General features: G+C 48.0%; 1 protein-coding gene across 1 annotated transcript; it reads right to left on the bottom strand.

Moving 5' to 3' along the window:
* Positions 1–457: 457 nt before the first annotated feature.
* Positions 458–7,809, bottom strand: LOC308661250 (zinc finger protein 213-like). The gene is made up of 3 exons (XM_081316164.1): positions 7,394–7,809; positions 5,263–5,382; positions 458–1,216 (listed from the first exon to the last, which is right to left on the bottom strand). The coding sequence occupies exons 1-3, from the start codon at positions 7,796–7,798 to the stop codon at positions 1,202–1,204; spliced, it is 540 nt and encodes a 179-aa protein (XP_081172290.1). The 5' UTR covers positions 7,799–7,809; the 3' UTR covers positions 458–1,201.
* Positions 7,810–23,252: the final 15,443 nt, after the last annotated feature.

Below are 23,252 nucleotides of genomic sequence, written 5' to 3'. Positions count from 1 at the left end.
CTCCAGGCCTTCCTGTCCTCTACCATCTTCTGGAGTCCATTTAAGCTCACGCCTACTGCTTCAAGGTTGCCTACTCCTGTCCTAAGGCAACTACCACTTCTCCTGTCTTCTACTCGGCATTGAGGGCTGGCAAAACTCCTCTGCACATGCTGTTTTGTGCTGATGCTCAAAGGATGCCTGGTTCTGCTGGGGGAACATTTGGTCCAGAGTGGCGGGGGATGCGAGTGTGGTAAAGGGGCCAAGAATGATGGGTGCATTGGAGATGGAACTGGGCTGAAATGAGTGACTTTGGAGGAACACTGTTTTGATTGCTGCTTCTGGACACCTGGGATTTCACTTTATCGCAGAATCCTCTTGGAAATGTGGATGTGTTCCTGGGACAGGTGGAAGAAAGGGAGTGGGGAGACCACATGGATGGCATTGCAAATGTGAAAAAAGGAAAGAGCCCACAGCAGGCATCAAGCCAGTAAATTCATTTATTATTAAATAAATGTGTTAGCAATAAATGCTTTGGGATTCCTTCAGGCCAGTTTGTTTGTCTTCTCTGTTGTTAGTATCCGTATTGTGACACTCAATGAAGGTGCCTTTTCAAAAGACAACTGGACTTCATTTTCACTTGAAGATGTTTCATTTCTCATCCAAGAAGTGTCTTCAGTTCTCAGCTTCTTAGCTTCTCAGCTAAACATCTTCAAGCAAAATCAAAATCCAGTTGTCTTTTGAAAAAGCGTCTTTCGGACAACCATGACCTGGATGACTAAGAATTTCCATAGATTCCATGAAGAATCCACCTTTTTCTACAGAGTACAATCTGCCATACATCTTTTCCTGTTTTATCTTTCTGTTCTGTTGAAGTCTTGACCTTTTGTTCACCTTTTCTGCTTGATCTTTCCTGCTGGGTGGATTCTTGTTCTAGTTTCAAGGGGCTGCAGTACCTAAAATAATCCCAGAAAATGACCTTTTGAAGTGGGTTTGCCCCCTAGATGGATTCAAATATGGGACTCAGTATCGCTCACCATGACAACAGGATCAAATAGTGAAGAAAGAATGCATGAAAGCGGACTGCAGAATTACAGGTCATAAGTTTTAAAGTTCCAAGACAGTAAGAGCAAAAGGAGTTTCTTCCTCAAAATATGTTGGGAAGCTCAAGTGGTGAGGAATAATTGCAGTGGCAACTGCTCAAAAAGAGGTTGTCTTTCTGGTCTCACTTCTCCTTCCCCTGGTCAAAAGATAACAAAGGAAAATGACAAGATTTGTTTAGTTAAATCTTAAGAGGGGGGAAAAAGAGTATCAGCAATATTTTGTGGGAATTAACGTAACTCTACAGATTAAAATGCTTTCTAAATTTGATAAACATGAATTGTTTTATATAGAGGGCTTTTTTTAGTAAATTAAGAGGGAAGAAAAATAGGGACCGCTACGGTGGGAAGGTAACAGCGTTCCGTGCGTCTCTGGCATCTAGTCATGCTGGCCACATGACCACGGAGACATCCTCAGACAAGCGCTGGCTCTTCGGCTTTGAAATGGAGATGAGCACCCACCCCTAGAGTTGGAAACAACTAGCATGCATGTGCGGGGGAACCTTTACCTTTACCTTTAAGTAAGCCCTCAGTCCTCCCTTTGCAAATGATAGTGAGGTGGTGATAGGCAGTAAGGAGAAAACTGAACAGCTTAATTCTTATTTTGCATCCCTTTTTCCATATGGGAAGGGAGAAGAAAAATGTAGGTCAAAGTAGGGAAGGGAAGACCTGGCTGCTCTTAATGAATTCAAATATTTGAGACCAAGATTATTCTGAAGCTCCTTCCATGGATTTATATGGTGTTTTCTGTGTGCATTTTTTATGAGAATTATGGTGTCCTTCACTAGACAAGCTCTGTCCGCACTCCCTGCATTTACATGATTTCTTCAGTGTGGATCATCTAATGGTGAGTCAGTTTCCACTGGAGAATTTTCCACTTTGTCCATTTCCTCCCTGCATGGATCCTTTCATGATGAGTAAGATGTTCTTTCCCAGCAAAGCTATATCCACACTCCATGCATTATATGGATTTTCCCCAGCGTGGATTCTTTCATGAGTAAATGTCTTGTGATTGTTAAAGCTTTCTCCACACTACATGCATTTATGGAGATTTCATGTGGATCCTTTTATGAGAATTAAGTGGCCCACTTTGAGTAAAGCTTTTCCCACACTCTGTGCATTTATACGGTCTCTCCCCTGTATGGATTCTTTCATGATTTATAAGAGCACTTTTCTGAGTAAATTGTTTTCCACACTCCATGCACTTGTATGGTCTCTCCCCAGTGTGGATCCTTTTATGATGAATAAGATCTCTCCTCCAGTTAAAGCTTTTTCCACACTCCAAGCATTTATATGGTCTCTCCACTGAATGGGTCTTTTTATGAGAATAAAGATGTCCTGTCCAAGCAAAGCTCTTTCCACATTCTGTGCATTTATATGGTTTTTCCCCTGTGTGAATCCTCTGGTGTCGAGTAAGACACCCTTTCTGAGCAAAACTCTTTCCACACTCTTTGCATTTATATGGTTTCTCCCCTGTGTGAATCCTTCTATGAGAAGTAAGATGTCCTTTCCAAACAAAGGTTTTTCCACACTCCATGCATTTATATGGTCTCTCCCCAGTGTGGATCATCTTATGATGAATAAGTTCTGTGTTCCAACAAAAGTTTTTTCCACACTCCATGCATTTATACGGTTTTTCCCCTGTGTGCATCCTTTGGTGTAAAGTAAGGTGCGAGTTGTCCAGAAAGCTCTTTCCACACTCCAAGCATTTATATGGTTTCTCTCCTGTGTGAATCCTTATATGAGATTTAAGGTTTCCTTTCTGAGTGAAGCTCTTTCCACACTCCAAGCATTTATATGGTTTGTCTGCTGTATGAAACATTTGATGTCGAATAAGATCACTGTTGTAAAAAAAGCTCTTTCCGCATTCCAGACATTTATATGGTCTGTCCCCCGTGTGAGTCCTTTGATGGGAAATAATATCACCACTCTCAGTGAATCTCTTTCCACACTCCTTGCAACTATATGGTTTTTCAATAGTGTGGATCCTCTGATGGTGAATCAGATTTCGCCTTGTAATGAAGCCCTTTCCACATTCTGTGCATTTATATGGTCTCTCCCCTGTGTGGATCCTTTCATGATTAGTTAGACATCCTTTCCGAGCAAAGCTCTTTTCACACTCCATGCATTTAAATGGTTTCTCCCCAGTGTGGATCCTCTTATGATGAATAAGTTCTGAGTTCCGACGAAAGCTTTTTCCACACTCCATGCATTTATATGGTCTTTCCCCTGTGTGAATCCTTTGGTGGACAATAAGGGACCATTTGTCAATAAAGCTCTTTTCACATTCCATGCATTTATATGGTCTCTCTCCTGTGTGGATCCTTTTATGAGAATTAAGTTTTCCCTTCTGAGTGAAGCTCTTTCCACACTCCAAGCATTTATATGGCTTATCCACTCCATGGAATCTTTGATGTTGAGTAAGATCTCTATTGACAATAAAGCTCTTTCCACACTCCAGGCATTTATATGGTTTGGCTCCTGTGTGAATCCTTTGATGGGAAATAATATCACTACTCTCCGTGAATGTTTTTCCACACTCCTTGCAACTATATGGTTTTTCACTTGTGTGGATCTGCTGATGGCGACTCAGATTACAGTTTGTACTGAAGTCTTTTCCACATTCTGTACATTTATAAGGTCTATCACCTGTGTGGATCCTTTCATGACAAATAAGATGGCCTTTTTGAGTAAAAGTCTTTCCACACGCTATGCATTTATATGGTTTCTTTCCTTTGTGGATCCTCTGATGATGATAAAGATTATTCTTGTTACTGAAGCTCTTTCCACACTTCAGGCATAGTTTCAACTTTTTGCTTAGACTGAAATCCCTCTGATAGTTTGCAAACCTTTGTGGTTTGTGTTTCTTATCCAGTATTTTATGTAAAGTAAAAGAGAAGCAATGGTTCTTTGCAGACACTGCTCTTTGTAGTGTCAGTAACTTCGGCTGCTTGTCATTCCCATTGTCCAGCTCATCAGCTTCACCATCGCTTGCTTGGGACAAAAAGAAAAAGAAAGAAAGAAAGAGAGAGAGAGAGAGAGAGAGAGAGAGAGATTCTCATTAGAATTTATAATGATGGCAAATGGGGGTATCCCCAAGTCAAAAAATATACCCATCTGAGCATTAGGATAGGTACCAGCCATGTGTCAAATGAGGAGATATTGGGGGGGGGGGGGGAATTTATCCAGGAGACTCTAATCATATCCAAGGGATTTTTCAACCCAAAAGCTTTGCTGTTGGTAAGTCAATCAGTCCAGGAATTTCCATGGAGCATCTAAGGCTTTTCCCAAAGTCATGGTAAGCATTTCTGCCAAGGTCTTAGTTATGTTGCAGAAGAGTTGTTATGGTGACAACCTTGAACAAAATTGCCCAAGAAGTGCCTTGGCTGATCTGTCGTCCAGGGTGGCCCTGGTGGTGCAGAATCAAGGGGAAGTGTACGGGCCTCTTTGTGGCCATGGCTCCTCCACTGGATATTAGTTACACACTAAACATTCTGATCCTGAATTTCCTGAGATTTGGAGGGCTTTTAAAGTTGATAGCTAGGTAGAGTTCTGACCACCTTATGCAACTGAATGCAGGTATCGTCCCTGTTTACCTCCCACTGAAAACACCTTTCCCAATGAATGGAACACAAAGCAGAGAGGGTCCTTACCCAGAGTGGCTATATTCCTAGAAACCTCCAGCATGATTTCCTTGCACAAGGCCTTCTGGCCAGAATCTAGCAGTGCCCACTCCTCCTCTGTGAAGTCCACAGCCACTTCCTCAAAGAGAGCAGAGTCCTAGAAAGAAAACAAAAATCTTCTCCAGCAGACAATCGTCTCTTATATTTTCTTATTTCTAAAACAGAAAACACAGCTTCGCAACAGACAATTATAGACTATTTTTTTCTAGGACAGACATAGGCCCTACAGGTCTACATAGTCTTTAGGGCTGAGAAGTCCCCCTCCATCTCCCCCATGCTGCTTTTGTAAAGACACCAAACCTAGCTTAGAGGCAGCCAAGTTGTAGAATGGCACCCTTTCAACTCTTCCAACCCTTCGTTTGCATCCCCGTAACAATCTTGAAAGTTGAATGAGTGAAACTCCCTGGATCATTTTATGGAGACACCATGTTCACCACTCAAAATTTGGTTATCAAAGTAACTCATGAACCAAAAGAAGTCTAAACTTCTTACAAGAAACCTACACTTTCCTGGCAGGGCATCCCCAGTTGGATTCTCCTGAAAGGAAGCTCTTTACAAGGACTGGATTGATCTCCTCTTCCCTGGAGTTCTGCTGAGATCTCCCTCATGAATGGCTCCTGCAACTGAAAAGAACAGCCTGATTTACGATCCACTTTCAAATAACTGTAACCATATCAATTTGCTTGCCTTACCTTTTTCCTCTCCAATTGTAGTTTTCCAACCCAAATCAAAATGAAAGAACTTGAGAACTCCTATTCTGTAGATGGCTGATTTCTGGATAAATGCCAGCCACTTTTGTGAAATACTTCATTGCTTCTTTTTATTTCCTCTTTTCCTGATAATCAGGAGCTGCTTTTTGATCTTCTCCCCTTCACTTGACAAGTGTGGCCTTTCATTCTATGTCAAGGGTAGGCAACCTCGGCTCTTTTATGACTCATGGACTTCAACTCCCAGAATTCCTGAGTCAGCTATGCTGACTCAGGAATTCTGGGAGTTGAAGTCCATGAGTCATAAAAGAGCCGAGGTTGCCTACCTGTGTTCTATGTGGATGTACTTATCCTGTTTTATATTTTGTTACTGAAATATTTTCTTTAGATTTGGGGACTTTTATTTCTAGAGCAAGAGAATTAATCTCTCATTCCATTTGGTGTGGCTTTTCTGTGCCCCTTCCAGTGGGGAGACCATCAGCATGGCAGTTCAGAGATTTTGGGATAAAAATGGATATGCTTTTGGTGGTGAAATGGACTCCTTGAAAACATTGTGACTGTCAATAAAAGCAATTTGAATACTTCATTTTTTTCTGACCTCAAATTCCTAATCCGGTTTAATTATAAATGTTTTAAAGTTATCTACAATATATAGAAAGGATGAGCTGAACTAGAGAATTTCCATTGCAATGCATGGGAAGGATATCATATCCATCCTTCACATTCTGCCTTCTGCAATTCAGAAGCACAAATCAGAGTAGGCTCCAAACAAAGATCAAAGTGTAATGAGAAACAACAAATTTAATAATGTACAACTTTCCTCCTAATCTGATTATAGTCTGAGATCTCTTTTATGCTGAGATCTCTTTGATGAAATATAAAAATGGGCCTTTCTCCCAAGATTACCACTCTCAGTGAACAAATGCTAAACCTCATCTCAGCAGGGTGCCTGAACTGCAGCCATTTCTGTCATGGTAGCTAAACTGAGCAATGCGGATAACTATATTCAAGCTGTGATTTGGTAAAGTATTTTACTGGGTATCATCGCTTTCCCAAGCAATTGTGCTTACTGGAGCCAAAAGGCTTGAAAAGGAAGGAAAAACAACTCTCCATCTTTTTGCTCCCTAACATGTTTTCAAATAATAGCTAAATTGGATTTGTATATATATTTCATCTTTTATTTCCTTGTTACCTTCTGGGAGGAGGCTTTGTGGTATCCGAAGCAGAACATCTAGATTCAGTCATATAGCATCAATGTGAACTTTCAAGATTCCTCTTCCCACTATGTATTAAAAATGTAGTGATTGTATGTGTGTGTGTGTGTGTGTGTGTGTGTGTGTGTGTATGTATATATACATGCATATATATATATATGTGTGTATACATATGTATGTGTATACACACACACATATATATGCATGTATATATACATGCACACACAGACATATAAATGTATATGTATGTAGCATGTGCATACGTGTGTTATGTATGTATATGGCTAGATGTATACTTTCTTTTGAGAGCAGGCAACAGAATATCATTTTTAATGTGGGCCAGTGCCCACAGTAAAAAGTAACAATAAAGGTTATCTTATTTAACAACTTTTTTGTCATTGCTTGTCGCTTCTTTGTACTAAATTGCAGCTATGTAATACTGTATACTTGTCCTAGTTTCCGGCTTCTTCCAAAAAAATAATAATAACTACGAGGGGGAAAAATGTAATTTTTCAACATCTAATTCCTCCCATGGAATTTTTTACCAGTGTGAAACAGAAGCGTTTGCTTGAAAAAGAAGCAAACTTGAAAATGTTAGGAGCTGCTGAAAACCTGGCGCTGATTTCGTCTTCATATCTGTGATTTCTTACTGACAGGCTAAATCTATCAGCGCTCCCCTCCGCCAGGCATCCCTGAGGGTCAACTCGTCTCACCTGCCGGCCTTCTCCGGGGGGCTCCCGGCGGGCGGAGGAGGGCGGCGGGCCGAGCAGGAACCCTTCGGCCAGGGCCACCGCCTGGGCGCAGCTCTCCGCCCCGTTCTCCCGCAGCCAGCCCGCCAGCTCCGGGGGCAGCAGGGCCAGCAGCTGCTCCAGCACCACCCGGTTCAGCATCTCGGCTTTGCCGCTCCGCTCGGGCCGCAGCCACCCGCGGCACAGCCGGTGCAGGCGGCTGCACAGCGCCCGCGGCCCCTCGTCCTCCCGGGGGCAGCAGCTGCGGAAGTGTCGGCGCTCGGCCTCGGAGCTGCGGGGGTCCTCGGGGAGGCCGCTCGTGCCGCGGTCTCCGCTGCCCGCTTGAAGGGCCGCTGCTTCTCCTGCCCCCGGAGACCCCGGGGCCTCCATCCGACCTCCCGCTTCGGCTCAGCCGGAATGGGAGAAGCTCCCTCTGAGGCGGCCCTCGGTCACGGCGGACCCTCCCCGGCCCGGTTTCAAGGGGGGGCGAGAAGGGGCGGGACTCCGCTTCCTCAGAGCTTCTGAGGCGGAGAAAAGCAGCTGCGAGTCGCTCCCGCCAAAATTTTCCCCGCCTTCTACCCCCACAGAATCTCGGTCAGAGGGCTGCTTCCTAGAGAGGCAAAACACTATAAGCCCCTTGGTTTACTGCTCTTGGTTAGAGCGCCTCATAAGGCAACTACCTTCTCTCCTGTCCTCTGCTCGGTACCGAGGGCTGGCAAAGATCTTCTGCGCATGTTTTTGTTTTGTTTTGTTTTTGCGGACAAGGTCCGAGAGTACAGACATTGAGCCAGTAAATTTAATATATTTAATAATAAACATATATGACGTGAGGGAGAGTGAGGGCAAAGGCGTTCAGCCAGTAAATTTAATAATAAATTAAATAATAAATTATTATTTAATAATAAATTAATAATAAATTTACTGGACGGATGCCTGTTCTTGGGCTCTCTCGCATTATACATGTTTATATAGTTATTATTAAATACATACTGCACAAGCCAGAAAGAAGACTGAAAATATTTATAGACCCCCTCACATCCTGGACACAAATTGTTTCAACTTCTTCCAAGACAACGCAATAGGGCATTCGCACACCAAAACAACCAGACGCAAGGACAGGTTTTTTCCCCATGCTATCACTGCTAAACAACACTGTCTTATGCCCTTGGATGTCAAACCACCTAGTTGGGCTGTATTACCATTATCCCTCTCATCTTTCCTATTGCCTATTTCCATAGCTTCTTATGACTATAACTTTGTTGTTTGTATCTCATGATTTATGTTGCTTTTTAGTATCCATTATAATTTGTGTTGATTATTTAGTATCCTATGACTGTCACTGATTGTTGTATCTTATGATTTATGATTGTATTTTATGATTATAATCATGGTCTAGGATTGATATGTTCTGGTCAACATCGGATTTGAAAGAAGAGACAAAATTTGCTGAAATACGTACGAACATATGGGCAGACCATTACCCTTTGATAGTAGAATGGAAGGGGTCCACCAGAAGAACGAGATGGTCTATGAGGGCTGAGATAATGAAAGACGAGGGATTTATAAACATGATTAAAAAAGAATTAGGCTATTTTTTTTTCCAAAAATAAGAAAGAAGATACATCTCTTCAAAATATTTGGGATACGGCCAAAGCTGTTGTTAGGGGACTGGTAATAAAATATAGACAAATAGATTTAAGGAATTAGATCTGATAGACAGAGTGCCTGAAGAACTATGGACAGAGGTTCGCAACATTGTACAAGAGGTAGCAAATAAAACCATCCCAAAGAAAAAGAAATGCAAGAAAGCAAAATGGCTATCTGAGGAAGCTTTGCAAATAGCTGAGGAAAGGAGGGAAGCGAAAGGCAAGGGAGAAAAAGAAAGATACGCCCAATTGAATGCAGAATTCCAGAGAATAGCTAGAAGAGATAAGAATGCCTTCTTAAATGAACAGTGCAAAGAAATAGAAGAAAACAATAAAATAGGGAGGACCAGAGATCTTTTCAAGAAAATTGGAGAGATGAAGGGAACGTTTCATGCAAAAATGGGCATGATAAAGGACCAAAATGGCAGGGACCTAACAGAGGCAGAAGAGATTAAGAGATGGCAAAATTACACAGAAGAACTATACAAGAATGAGCTTAACGTCCCTGATAATCACAATGAGGTGGTCACTGACCACTGAGCCAGACATCCTAGAATGTGAAGTGAAGTGGGCCTTAGAAAAGCTGAGCAACAACAAAGCTACTGGAGGTGACAGTATTGCAGCTGAGCTATTCAAAATCTTAAAAGATGATGCAGTAAAAGTGCTACACTCAAGTTTGTCAGCAAATTTGGAAAACTCAACAGTGGCCACAGGATTGGAAAAGATCAGTTTACATTCCAATTCCAAAGAAAGGCAGTGCCAAAGAATTTCAAACTACCGTATATACTTGAGTATAAGCCGACTCAAGTATAAGCCGAGACCCCCAATTTCACCCCCAAAAACTGGGAAAAGTTGTTGACTCGAGTATAAGCCGATCCGCCGTTCTGCAAGCCTCCGCCGCCGGCGGAGGCTGCATCCGCGCTCTGCAAGCCTCCGCCGCCGGCGGAGGCTGGATCCGCGCTCTGCAAGCCTCTGCCGCCAGCAGAGGCTCGATCCGCCATTTTGCAAGCCTGAATACACAGGAATACCCTGTGTGGCCGCGGCTCTCGGGGAAGCCCTGGCTGTCCGCTTCCTCGCTCCACGCTGCCATTCGGGGCCCGCGCGTTCCCCGGGCAAATCGCGGCGCCCAGCAGGCGAGGAAACACGTCCGCTCCAGTCGCCCCCCTTCCCTCAGGAGACACAAAGCAAGTGACCGCCCAGAGCTTACCGAGGACTTGCGCGCGGCCGAGGCTTCGGTGCTTCCAGGATCGCGCGCACCTCTCCCAAGCCGCCGCCGTCCAGAGACCTGCCGAAGTTTGGGGAGGTTTGGGGAGGTGCGCGCGCACCTCCCCAAACCTCCCCAAACGTCGGCAGGTCTCCGTTCCTCCGCGCAGACCTGCCGACGTTTGGGGAGGTTTGGGCGCCTCCCCAAACCTCCCCAGGTCTCCGTTCCTCCTGCCGACGTTTGGGGAGGTTTGGGCGCCTCCCCAAACGTCGGCAGGTCTCCGTTCCTCCTGCCGACGTTTGGGGAGGTTTGGGCACCTCCCCAAACCTCCCCAGGTCTCCGTTCCTCCGCGCAGACCTGCCGACGTTTGGGGAGGTTTGGGCGCCTCCCCAAACCTCCCCAGGTCTCCGTTCCTCCTGCCGACGTTTGGGGAGGTTTGGGCGCCTCCCCAAACCTCCCCAGGTCTCCGTTCCTCCGCACAGACCTGCCGACGTTTGGGGAGGTTTGGGCGCCTCCCCAAACCTCCCCAGGTCTCCGTTCCTCCGCATAGACCTGCCGACGTTTGGGGAGGTTTGGGCGCCTCCCCAAACCTCCCCAGGTCTCCGTTCCTCCTGCCGACGTTTGGGGAGGTTTGGGCACCTCCCCAAACCTCCCCAGGTCTCTGTTCCTCCGCGCAGACCTGCCGACGTTTGGGGAGGTTTGGGCGCCTCCCCAAACCTCCCCAGGTCTCCGTTCCTCCTGCCGACGTTTGGGGAGGTTTGGGCGCCTCCCCAAACCTCCCCAGGTCTCCGTTCCTCCGCGCAGACCTGCCGACGTTTGGGGAGGTTTGGGCGCCTCCCCAAACCTCAGCAGGTCTCCGTTCCTCCTGCCGACGTTTGGGGAGGTTTGGGCACCTCCCCAAACCTCCCCAGGTCTCCGTTCCTCCGCGCAGACCTGCCGACGTTTGGGGAGGTTTGGGCGCCCAAACCTCCCCAAACGTCGGCAGGTCTGCGCGGAGGAACGGAGACCTGGGGAGGTTTGGGGAGGCGCCCAAACCTCCCCAAACGTCGGCAGGAGGAACGGAGACCTGGGGAGGTTTGGGGAGGCGCCCAAACCTCCCCAAACGTCGGCAGGTCTGCGCGGAGGAACGGAGACCTGGGGAGGTTTGGGGAGGCGCCCAAACCTCCCCAAACGTCGGCAGGTCTGCGCGGAGGAACGGAGACCTGGGGAGGTTTGGGGAGGCGCCCAAACCTCCCCAAACGTCGGCAGGAGGAACGGAGACCTGGGGAGGTTTGGGGAGGCACCCAAACCTCCCCAAACGTCGGCAGGTCTGCACGGAGGAACGAAGACCTGGGGAGGTTTGGGGAGGCGCCCAAACCTCCCCAAACGTCGGCAGGAGGAACGGAGACCTGCCGACGTTTGGGGAGGTTTGGGGAGGCGCCCAAACCTCCCCAAACGTCGGCAGGTCTGCGCGGAGGAACGGAGAACTGGGGAGGCGCCCAAACCTACCCAAACGTCGGCAGGAGGAACGGAGACCTGGGGAGGTTTGGGGAGGCGCCCAAACCTCCCCAAACGTCGGCAGGTCTGCGCGGAGGAACGGAGACCTGGGGAGGTTTGGGGAGGTGCCCAAACCTCCCCAAACGTCGGCAGGAGGAACGGAGACCTGCCGACGTTTGGGGAGGTTTGGGGAGGCGCCCAAACCTCCCCAAACGTCGGCAGGTCTGTGCGGAGGAACGGAGACCTGGGGAGGTTTGGGGAGGCGCCCAAACCTCCCCAAACGTCGGCAGGAGGAACGGAGACCTGGGGAGGTTTGGGGAGGCGCCCAAACCTCCCCAAACGTCGGCAGGTCTGCGCGGAGGAACGGAGACCTGGGGAGGTTTGGGGAGGCGCCCAAACCTCCCCAAACGTCGGCAGGTCTGCGCGGAGGAACGGAGAACTGGGGAGGTTTGGGGAGGTGCCCAAACCTCCCCAAACGTCGGCAGGAGGAACGGAGACCTGCCGACGTTTGGGGAGGTTTGGGGAGGCGCCCAAACCTCCCCAAACGTCGGCAGGTCTGCGCGGAGGAACGGAGACCTGGGGAGGTTTGGGGAGGCGCCCAAACCTCCCCAAACGTCGGCAGGAGGAACGGAGACCTGCCGACGTTTGGGGAGGTTTGGGGAGGCGCCCAAACCTCCCCAAACGTCGGCAGGTCTGCGCGGAGGAACGGAGACCTGGGGAGGTTTGGGGAGGCGCCCAAACCTCCCCAAACGTCGGCAGGAGGAACGGAGACCTGCCGACGTTTGGGGAGGTTTGGGGAGGCGCCCAAACCTCCCCAAACGTCGGCAGGTCTCCGTTCCTCCGCGCCCTGCCTGCCTGCTTCTTTCCGCTGCGGAAAGAAGCAGGCAGGCAGGGCGCGGAGGAACGGAGACCTGCCGACGTTTGGGGAGGTTTGGGGAGGTGCGCGCGCACCTCCCCAAACCTCCCCAAACTTCGGCAGGTCTCGGACGGCGGTGGCTTGGGAGAGGTGCGCGCGATCCCGGAAGCACCAAAGCCTCGGCCGCGCACAAGTCCTCGGTAAGTTTTTTTGTTGACTGGAGTATAAGCCGAAGTGGAATTTTTCAGCCCAAAAAGTGGGCTGAAAAATTCGGCTTATACTCAAGTATATACGGTATCGCACCATTGCACTCATTTCTCATGCTAGTAAAGTTATGCTTAAAATCCTACAAGCTAGACTCCAGCAGTATGTGGATCGAGAACTACCAGAAGTACAGGCAGGATTTCGAAGAGGCAGAGGAACTAGAGATCAAATTGCCAACATACGCTGGATCATGGAGAAAGCTAGAGAGTTCCAGAAAAACATCTACTTTTGCTTCATTGACTATCTAAAGCCTTTGATTGTGTGGATCATAAAAAACTGTGGCAAGTTCTTAAAGAGATGGGTGTACCAGACCATCTTATTTGTCTCTTGAGAAACCTATATGTGGGCCAAGAAGCAACAGTGAGAACTGGACACGTAACCACTGATTGGTTCAAAATTGGGAAAGGAGTCCGGCAACACTGTATTTATTTATTTATTTAATTTAATTTAATTTAATTTAATTTAATATTTGCATTTGTATACCGCCCTTTCCCTGAGGACTCAGGGCGGTTTACAGGGAATTAAAAATCCAAAACATACAAAAGTTAAAACCAATTAAAAAGCATTAAATTCACCCTGTACATTAAAACCCCAGTTAAAATTTTCTCCTCAGCCTGGGCCCGAGAGCTCGAAGAGCCAGGTCTTCAGGCCCCGGCGGAATGATCGGAGGTCGGGAGCAGTCCTCAACTCTACCGGCAGCTGGTTCCAGAGGGCAGGCGCTCCCACTGAGAAGGCCCTATCCCTGGGTGTCACCCGCCGGCAATCTCTCACCGGCGGAACCCTGAGCAGACCCTCCCTGTGAGAGCGCACTGGGCGAAGGGCGTTTGATGCCGGCAGCAGGTGTTCCCTCAAATAACCCGGACCCAGGCCATGTAGGGCTTTATAGGTGATAACCAGCACCTTGAATTTCACCCGGAGGGCAACCGGAAGCCAATGCAGCTCGCGGAGTAGAGGTGTTACATGGGAGTATCGGGAGACCCCCATTACAACTCGCGCGGCCGCATTCTGCACCAGTTGAAGCCTCCGAGTGGTCTTCAAGGGCAGCCCCATGTAGAGAGCGTTACAGTAGTCCAAACGGGAGGTCACAAGCGCATGAGTGACTGTGCGTAGGGCGTCTCGGTCCAGATAGGGACGCAACTGGCGCACCAGGCGAACCTGTGCAAAAGCCCCCCTGGTCACGGCTCCTATGTGATCTTCAAAATTGAGCCGTGAATCCAGGAGGACGCCCAAGTTGCGAGCCCTATCAACGGGGGGTAACACCTCACCCCCCATCATTAAAGGTGGAATAACTTGGTTAACCCGAGACGCCGATATGCACAGCCACTCAGTCTTGGCGGGATTGAGACGAAGCCTGTTTCTCCCCATCCAGACCTGAACCGCCTCCAGGCACCGGGACATCACGGAGAGGGCATCACTGGGTTGGTTCGGGGTGGAAAGAAAAAGTTGGGTATCATCAGCGTACTGGTGATACCCCACCCCAAAACCACGAATGATCTCGCCCAGCGGCTTCATGTAGATGTTGAACAGGAGGGGCGAGAGAACCGACCCCTGAGGGACTCCACAAATGAGAGACCTCGGGGCGGATCTCTGCCCTCCTGTCAACACCGACTGCGAGCGGCCCTGGAGGTAGGAGGAGAACCACCGTAGGACGGTGCCTCCCACTCCCAACCCCCTGAGACGCCGCAGCAGGATACCATGGTCGATGGTATCGAAGGCCGCTGAGAGATCTAATAGGACCAGGACAGAGGAGCAACCCCTGTCCCTAGCCCTCCAGAGATCATTCACCAGCGCGACCAATGCCGTCTCCGTGCTGTGTCCGGGCCTGAAGCCCGATTGGTACGGGTCCAGATAATCAGTTTCCTCCAGGAACAGAGGGAGCTGATGCGCCACCACACTCTCAACAACCTTCGCCAAGAAGCGAAGGTTGGAGACTGGACGATAGTTGTTTAAAACAGCCGGGTCCAAAGCAGGCTTCTTGAGGAGGGGTCTCACCACCGCCTCCTTCAAGGCGGCAGGGAAGACACCCTCCTTCAAAGAAGCAGTTATTACTGCATGGAACCAGCCTCGTGTTCCCTCCCGAGCCGCATAAGCTAGCCAGGAGGGGCACGGATCCAACAAACAGGTGGTGGAGCTCAGTCTCCCCATGATCCTGTCCACATCATCAGGGGAAACAGGGTCGAACTCAGTCCAGATAACGTGCTCAAGACCGCCTGATTCCTCCACATCAGACTCTGCCCAGTCAGAGTCCAAGCCGGTCCGGATCCGAGCGATTTTGTCCGTCAGATGATGACTAAACTCCTCGGCTCGTCCCTGCAAGGGATCCTCCCTCACCTCCTGGTTAAGGAGGGAGCGAGTCACCCTAAACAGGGCGGCCGGGTGATTATCTGCGGACGCGATAAGGGCGGCAAAGTAGTTAGACTTCGCCGTCCTTATCGCCGCAAGATAAGACCTTATGAAGGTTCTTAACTGCAATCGGTCGGATTCGGATCGGCTGGATCTCCAACCGCTCTCTAGACCTCGTCTCCGACGCTTCATCTCCCGGAGCTCCACAGAGAACCATGGAGCCCAACGGGATCTGCGCCGAGTCAGAGGTCGCATGGGTACAACACAGTCGAGTGCCCTGGTGGCAGCCGTTTCCCAGGCCTCCACCAGAGCATCGACTGGGCTGTGGGTAAGGGTGATAGGTATCGGCCCAAGCGCCCTCTGGAACCGGTCCGGGTCCATTAGGCGCCTGGGGCGGAACCACCTGGTCGGTTCCGCCGCCCAGCGGCGGGGGATGGCATGACGGAAAACCAGCCTCAGGAGGTGATGATCTGACCAAGACAGAGGGGTGATGGACGGAGAACCCCCTCCCAGATCATCCAACCACTGTCCAGACAGGAACACCAGGTCGAGAGTATGATCCCCCTCGTGAGTAGGGCCCTCAATAACCTGGGTCAGGCCCATGGCTGTCATGGAAGCCATGAACTCCCGAGCTAACTCCGACGACCCCCCCAGTGATGGCAGGTTGAAGTCACCCAGGACAATAAGCCTGGGGAACTCCACCGCCAACCCTGAGAGGGTGTCGAGCAGCTCAGGCAGGGCTGTTGCCACACAGCTGGGCGCCAGGTATGTGAGCAACAAGCCCAACTGAACCCGAGGACCACATCTCAAGAGGAGGGATTCACTCCCGGCCATCTGGACAATGGTGGCCTCCCGGGGACACAAAGTCTCCCGAATAACCACTGCCACCCCACCACCCCTGCCCTGAGCCCGTGGCTGGTGCAGCACCCGGAAACCTGGCGGGCATAACTCGGTGAGAGGCACCCCTCCCTCCGAACCCAACCAAGTTTCCGTGATGCACGCTAGATCCGCACATTCCTCCTCGATCAGATCACGGATGAGGGGAGCTTTGTTAACTACGGATCTAGCGTTAAAATAGACCAACCTGAGCTCAGGGGCCTGATCACCCTCATCCCCGGGTAGGAGGGTGCTAACCGGAGGGTCGGAGCGCGCCACCGCTCGGAGATAGCGGGGGCGCGATCCCAGATGTTGATATGGCCCTCCGCGCAAACACCTGCTGCCATACCCTATCGCCGTGGGGATTCGATGCCCCACCCCCACATTCCCAGCGCCAGCAGCCACCTCCCCCGACCCCGTCCCGTCGGGACCTCTAACAGGTCCAGACTGAGTGCCGGTTACAAATTCCTTCCCCACCCTCCCCTTCCTCCCCCTCCCTAACCTCTTAAAATAACCGGCTAAGAATCTTATCAGGGGCCTCTTAGCGCGTCTTAACTCGAGGCCCCTGTCCAAGCCCAACCACCTCTCGGAGTCCCAAAGCTTGGACCCGTCATTAAGGGGAGTATGGAAACAGGCGACAGGTCGCGCCCATGAGGCAGGAACCGCCCTAAGGGCATACAAGTCCGCTTCGGAATAACGATAGATCATATTGCGCTCGAATAGTCTCTCAGGGCCGATGTTGCAAATATATCCAGAGGATCGCTCGTTGATGGTACATAGATGGAGAAAGAAAAAGTCCAGTGGGCGTATCTCTCAATCTGCAAAGCCAAAGCCATCTCAGCTCTCACCTGAGATGGAAATCCAAAAGACAACCTCAGCCGTCCTCTCACTCCGGCTGAGGCATCTGACTGGAGCAGAGAGAGAGAAAGGGGATCCTGAGCCAGGCCCACCCCAACTGGTCTCTCACACCAGTGAGGTGGATGCTGACCGGTCCAAAACCGTCCTCCCACCACGGTTCGGTCCCGTCCACATTGAACTATCAATAGGGAGATCTTAATTCCCATCAGGTACGGAGCCAGTCATAACGCCTGCCTGGCAACAAAAAAGTAAAGGACAGGGAGGCCAGGCCTCTGTTGATCCTCACACCGCCAATCAGCGCCGTCAGTCAATGCCCGTCCGCCAGTCCAAACCATCTCCAACGGAGGAAAGAGATAGTCCCAGCAGCTATATTGAATCAGAAAGTTCGCTAGCATGTCCGCCGAGGCCGATGACCAGGCCCACAGTCTGCAACCACCATCCGGGAGGAGAAGGAGGCTCCGCACCGCAGAAAACGGTGCCAGCCAGCCGATGGTAGTGGAAGAATCTCCGTCCGGTGGGATCATCGCCGCTGCCCCTCCAACAACAAAGGGTATCCACGGCGAGCAAGCAGAGAAAGGAAGACAGGCAAGGCGTCCCGGGCTTCCCGGCGCTGTAATAGTGCTCGGCGCCATAACGGGGCTCAGCAGGTCGGCAGGAAATTCTCAGCGCTGCTCGTTCAAATCAGCAGGCCGCTGGTTGGGGGGGGGGGCTCGGCGTCACGAAAAGCAGCGCCCAGCAGCTGTTCCAACAATCCCCAATCCCCAAAGCTGCCTCAGCCCGCGAGCAGATGGAAACAAAGCAGACGTCCCGAGCTTCACGACATGGCAGCGCTCAGCACCATGATGAGGCTCAGCAAGTCGACAGACAGTCGACAGACAGTTCTCGGCACCGCTCGCTAGAATCCACAAGCCGCTATTTCGGAGGGGGGGGGCTCAGCGCCACAGGGAGCAGCGCTTAGCAGCTGTTTTAAAAACCCCCGAGTCCCGGAGTAGCCACAACCAACAGCAGCACGAAGTCGCCTCGGCCAGCAGCAGATGAAAAAGCAGGGCTGACATCTCGGGTTTCACAGCGTAACAGCGTTCGGCGCCATCATGGGCCGGCAGGTTGACAGGCGGCAGATATCAAAAGCCGCTAGCTCGAAGGGGGGGGGATCAGCGCCGCAGAAAAACAGCGCCCAACAGCTGTTTTTAGACCCCCCACCCCCAGAATCGCCTCGACATACCGTGGGCTTCCCCGAGCTAAATCCTTTGAAGCCCTCAAAGAGCGCCCGAAGCCTAAGTTGCGGCTGTCGCCATCTTGGGCAGGGAAAAAAAAATATTATTTATTTAATATTATTTATAAAAAAATATTATTTATTTAATAATATTTCTATACCGCCCTTCTCCCGCAGGACTCAGGGCGGTGAACAGGGCAAGAATAAAAATACAAGTTACAAAAGTTAAAACTAAATTAAATAAATGCCCACATACTAAAATAGATATTTAAAACCTAATAAATAACAATAGCAAACCCACCCCCCGATCCCCTCATCAGGCCAGGCCAGCTTGTTCAAAAAAGTATGTTTTTAGCTCGCGGCGAAAGGAGCGAAGGTCGGGCGCCATCCGGAGCTCAACCGGGAGCTGATTCCATAGCTCCGGGGCGCCCACAGAGAAGGATCTCCCCCTGGGGGCCACCAGTCGACATTCTCTGACCGGAGGCACCCTGAGGAGGCCCTCTCTGTGGGAACGCACAGGGCGGAGGGAAGTCGATGCCGGCAGCAGGTGTTCCCTCAGGTACTCCGGACCCCTGCCATGTAGGGCTTTGAATACCATTACTAGTAGAATAGAAATAAATTGAGACGTTTTAGTGTATGAAAGACAAATAAAATTATATATTTGGCTTGATATTGGAATTGGCCTGATCCTGGAATTGCCTGAGTATTCTCTTCAAAACATCTCACCACTCAAGCTTGACCTTTTCTTTTCCGCTTTGGGGGAATAAAAATGAAAGTCGGCTGCCTCTTCTCCAGGACCATAACAAAAAAACTGAAAGCTACTTATTTGTTTGTAAATTTAATTTAATTTAATTTAATAATATCTCTATACCGCCCTTCTCCCTGAGGACTCAGGGCGGTTCACAGGGCAAAAGTAAAATACAAAATACAAACATTAAAAAGAGAAATGTCAGAAAGTGAAGAAGAATTAAAGAGCCTTGTGTTGCAGGTGAAGGAGAGGCAAAACTTGGGTTGAAACTTAACATTAAGAAAACCAAGATCATGGCATCCAGCCCTCTCAATTCCTGGCAAATAGATGGGGGAAAAATGGAGGTAGTGACAGATTTTATTTTCCTGGGCTCCAAGATCACTGCAGATGGGGACTGTAGCCAAGAAATTAAAAGACGCTTGCTCCTGGGGAGGAAAGCCATGGCAAATCTAGACAGCACACTAAAAAGCAGAGACATCACCCTGTCAACAAAAGGACCTATTTAATGAGGTCCTAATGGAATCAGATACCCCAGTCCTGGACAGAGGCCTATATTTCCCTAATCCCGAAACCTGATACCAATAGAACTTTGATCCAGAACCAATCTCGCTCCTGAATGTGGACTATAAGATTTTTGCGACAATTTTAGCTGAGAGGCTTCGGGTGTTTCTGTCCCTTTTTATCCACCAAGACCAGAATGGTTTTTTACCCCATAGGCACCTGAGGGATAACTTAAGAGTAGTATTGAATGCCTTAGAATACTATGAGACCCATCCAGACAAATCTATGGTAATGATTTTTTTGGACACCCAAAAGGCTTTTGATAGTCAACTGGAACTTTATAATACAACAATTGGAAGTGATGGGCTTCAGTTCTCAATTTACAAAGGCAGTTCAAGCTATTTATGCTAAGCAGTCGGCAAGGTTGCTGCTTAACAGATTAATATCAGAGGAGATACAGATTTGTAAGGGTACCAGACAAGGATGCCCTCTTTCACCGCTGCTTTTTATTTTAACTCTGGAACCATTTCTTCAGACGATTAGACAGGATTCGGAAATTAAAGGCTTAAAAGTAAAAGGGGAGGAATATAAACTTCAAGCATTCGCTGACGATTTGGTTTTTATATTAGAAGACCCTGACTACAGGGCCAAAATTACTTGTAAAATTGGATAACTATGGAGAGGTAGTGGGATTAAAAATTAATAAGGATAAAACTAAAATGCTAACAAAAAATTTGTCGTATATTCAAAGGGAACAGATCCAAAATATTATGGGGATTAATTGTGTTAAAAAAATTAAATATTTGGGTGTTTGGTTGACAAACAAGTGCTCCACCATCAAAGAGCTTAATTATTCAAAACTGTTAGTAGATACAGCGAAGGACTTGGATAGATGGTGGCATATACAGATTTCACTCTTGGGTAGAATTGCCGCGATACAAGCTCATATCCTACCGAAATGGATCTTTTTATTCCAAATGGCTCCTGCAAGATTGGGGGAAAAATATTTTAGGAAATTAGATCAAATTTTGGGTAAATTTATTTGGCGAGGGAAAAAACCTCGTATAAAAAGGAAAATGTTGCAGGAGCATAAATCAAAAGGTGGCTTGGGGCTCCCTATGTGGGAGCTTTATTACCAAGCCTCTTCCTTGGTTTGGATAAAAGATTGGGTGATCCTTTCAAGGAAGCGTATTTTGATACTTGAAGGGTATGATTTGCAGCGAGGTTGGCATTCCTTTTTATGGCCACAGAAGGATAAGCAATCTAAGTATTTTACCACTCGAGGAAATTTGCAAAGGGTTTGGGAGGCGGTTAAAAAACAAGTGTATACTCAGATCCCCAAACGGGTACCTCCGTTAGAAGCGGTGACCCTCCCGATTGTACACAGCATAAAGAGAAACTGGACTTATGGTGACTTATTGGATGAAGGTGGGAGACTTAGATCCAGAGCTGATCTTCAAATTAGAGGATGCAATATAGATTGGTGGTCTTATGCCCAAATACAAACTAGAACTGCCAGAGACAAACAAGAGTATGGTATCGCTCTTCAACTACAAACAATCAATAAACTCTTTTTGGGTAGTCAAAGGAAATTTATCTCTAACGCATACAATCTTCTTCTGTCCAGCTTTATGGTGGAAGAGATTGTAAAAGACACAATGATTGCCTGGGGGAGAAATATCGGGAGGACAATACAGCTTGATATGGGACAGAACTTATGGAATAAGACCATGAAACTGACTCTATCCTCCTCCTTTAAGGAAAATTTCTATAAAATGATCTACCGTTGGTATCTCCCCCGTTAGAATCACTAAAATGTTTCTGATAGATGCTGGAAATGCTGCTCGGCCAAGGGTACCTTCTTTCACCAATGGTGGAACTGTTTATATGCCAGACGATATTGGAGAAAAGTTCAACAGTGGCTATTGGAAATAACAGGCGTGAGTTTCCCTATGCAGCCAGACCTCTACTTATTGGGTATAAGACTGGACAATATCGACAAGAGATTGGAATATATTTGTCTCAACAGCAGCGAGGATGGCCTTTGCCCAATTGTGGAAGGACCCAGATATACCCCCTGACCATTTGATAATAAACAAGATTCTCTGTTGTGTCGAGATGGACAGGTTAACGTACATTTTAAAAGATAAACGTGAATCACTATATAAGTTGGAACAAATGTTTTGTATGGCTTAAAAGAAGGTTCAATTTAGGAGACGAGTGATGAGATCGCCCACTTAATTGATCTGTGTAATTTATTAGGCTTACAAGGTTGACAAGATATGACCAATGGTAGTTTTGTTTTTCTTTTAATGATAAGGATATTCTATGTATTGGAAAGTTTAGCTGGGATGATATATTTTTTGTTAATAGGAGAGTAGATATAACTCTCGGTCTGTTTTGTTTGTCTTCCATGGTTTGTGTTACGTGATTATATGGTTTGTGTCTTTAAACCCCTTGTCCATTTCCCTATGTATTATTCTGTTGTCATTATTATTGTAAATAATTAATAAAGATTATTTTTTAAAAAAGTTGTCTTTCTGCGGCTGATCTCAGTCCTTCCCATAGTCAGAAGATGACCAAGGAAAATGACCAGCTAAATCTTCAGAAAACCAGAAAATGAGCACTATTTTGTGGGAAACAACATAAGTACAAATTAAAATGCTTTATAAAATGTATGTGATTTTTGTTTTATATAGTTTTTAGGGTAAAGAGGGGAATGAACTCCTGTAAGTCCCTTGGACTGCAAGGCGTTCAAACCGGTCAGTCCTAGAGATCAACCCTGACTGCTCTTTAGAAGGCCAGATCCTGAAGTTGAAATTCAAATACTTTGGCCACTTAATGAGAAGGAAGGACTCACTGGAGAAGAGCCTAATGCTGGAAAAGATTGAGGGCAACAGAAGAAAGGGACGACAGAGAATGAGGTGGCTGGGTGGAGTCACTGAAGCAGTAGGCGTGAGCTTAAATGGACTCCAGAAGATGGTAGAGGACAGGAAGTCCTGGAGGAATGTTGTCCATGGGATCACGATGGGTCAGACACGACTTTGCAACTAACAACAACAAGAGCGGAATCAAGGAAGCCATCAGTCCTCTGGCTGGAAAAGATAGTGAGATAGTGATGGGCAACAGGGAGGAAAGTGAAGAACTTAATTTCTATTTTGCATCTCTCTTTCTACATTATGGGGAGGAAGAAGAAAAATGCAGGTCAAAACAGGCAACAGAAGACTTGGCTGCTCTGAATGAATTCCAATATTTGGAAACAGAAGGATTACATCCCAGGTGCCAAAGAAACTGGCGGATGTGATTTGGTACCACTGACTGTAATATTTGAGGATTACAACCATTGACAGTAATATGCCTGAGAGCTAATAAGAGAAATGTTCCTGTCTTTATCTTAGGAAAAGAAGTGACAATATAGATCAATCACTTTGTCATCAGTACCTGGGAAAATCCTAGAAAAGGTAATTAATTGTGCAGGTAATCAGAAAGACGTGCGTGCACACACACAAAGTATAGGAGCACATACACTAAAGCATTGTCTTGCTGTGTTGCTGTTAGACAAATTCTACCAAGAATTTAAGATGGACATCTCTCCATCTAAACTTCCAAAACAAAAAACTGAGCTTTGCAACAGACCAAATGGTCAGAGGGCAGACGTAGGTCCTTGCAAGTCCATAGTCCTTAGAACCTAGAAGCCCCCTTCCACCTCCTCCATGCTGCTGTTGTAAAGGCACAAAACGTGACTTAGATGCATCCAAGATGCAGAATGGCACCCCTTGGAGAACCCCCACTGCCCTAGAAAACCTCACCAAGGTTTTGAGGAATCTCCTGACTCAGCAAAAACACAAATTTCTTAGAA

Source organism: Vipera berus, assembly GCF_964194415.1.
Source record: "Vipera berus genome assembly, chromosome: 2".
Lineage (NCBI taxonomy): Eukaryota > Metazoa > Chordata > Lepidosauria > Squamata > Viperidae > Vipera > Vipera berus.
This window is presented reverse-complemented; position numbering and strand designations above follow the sequence as displayed.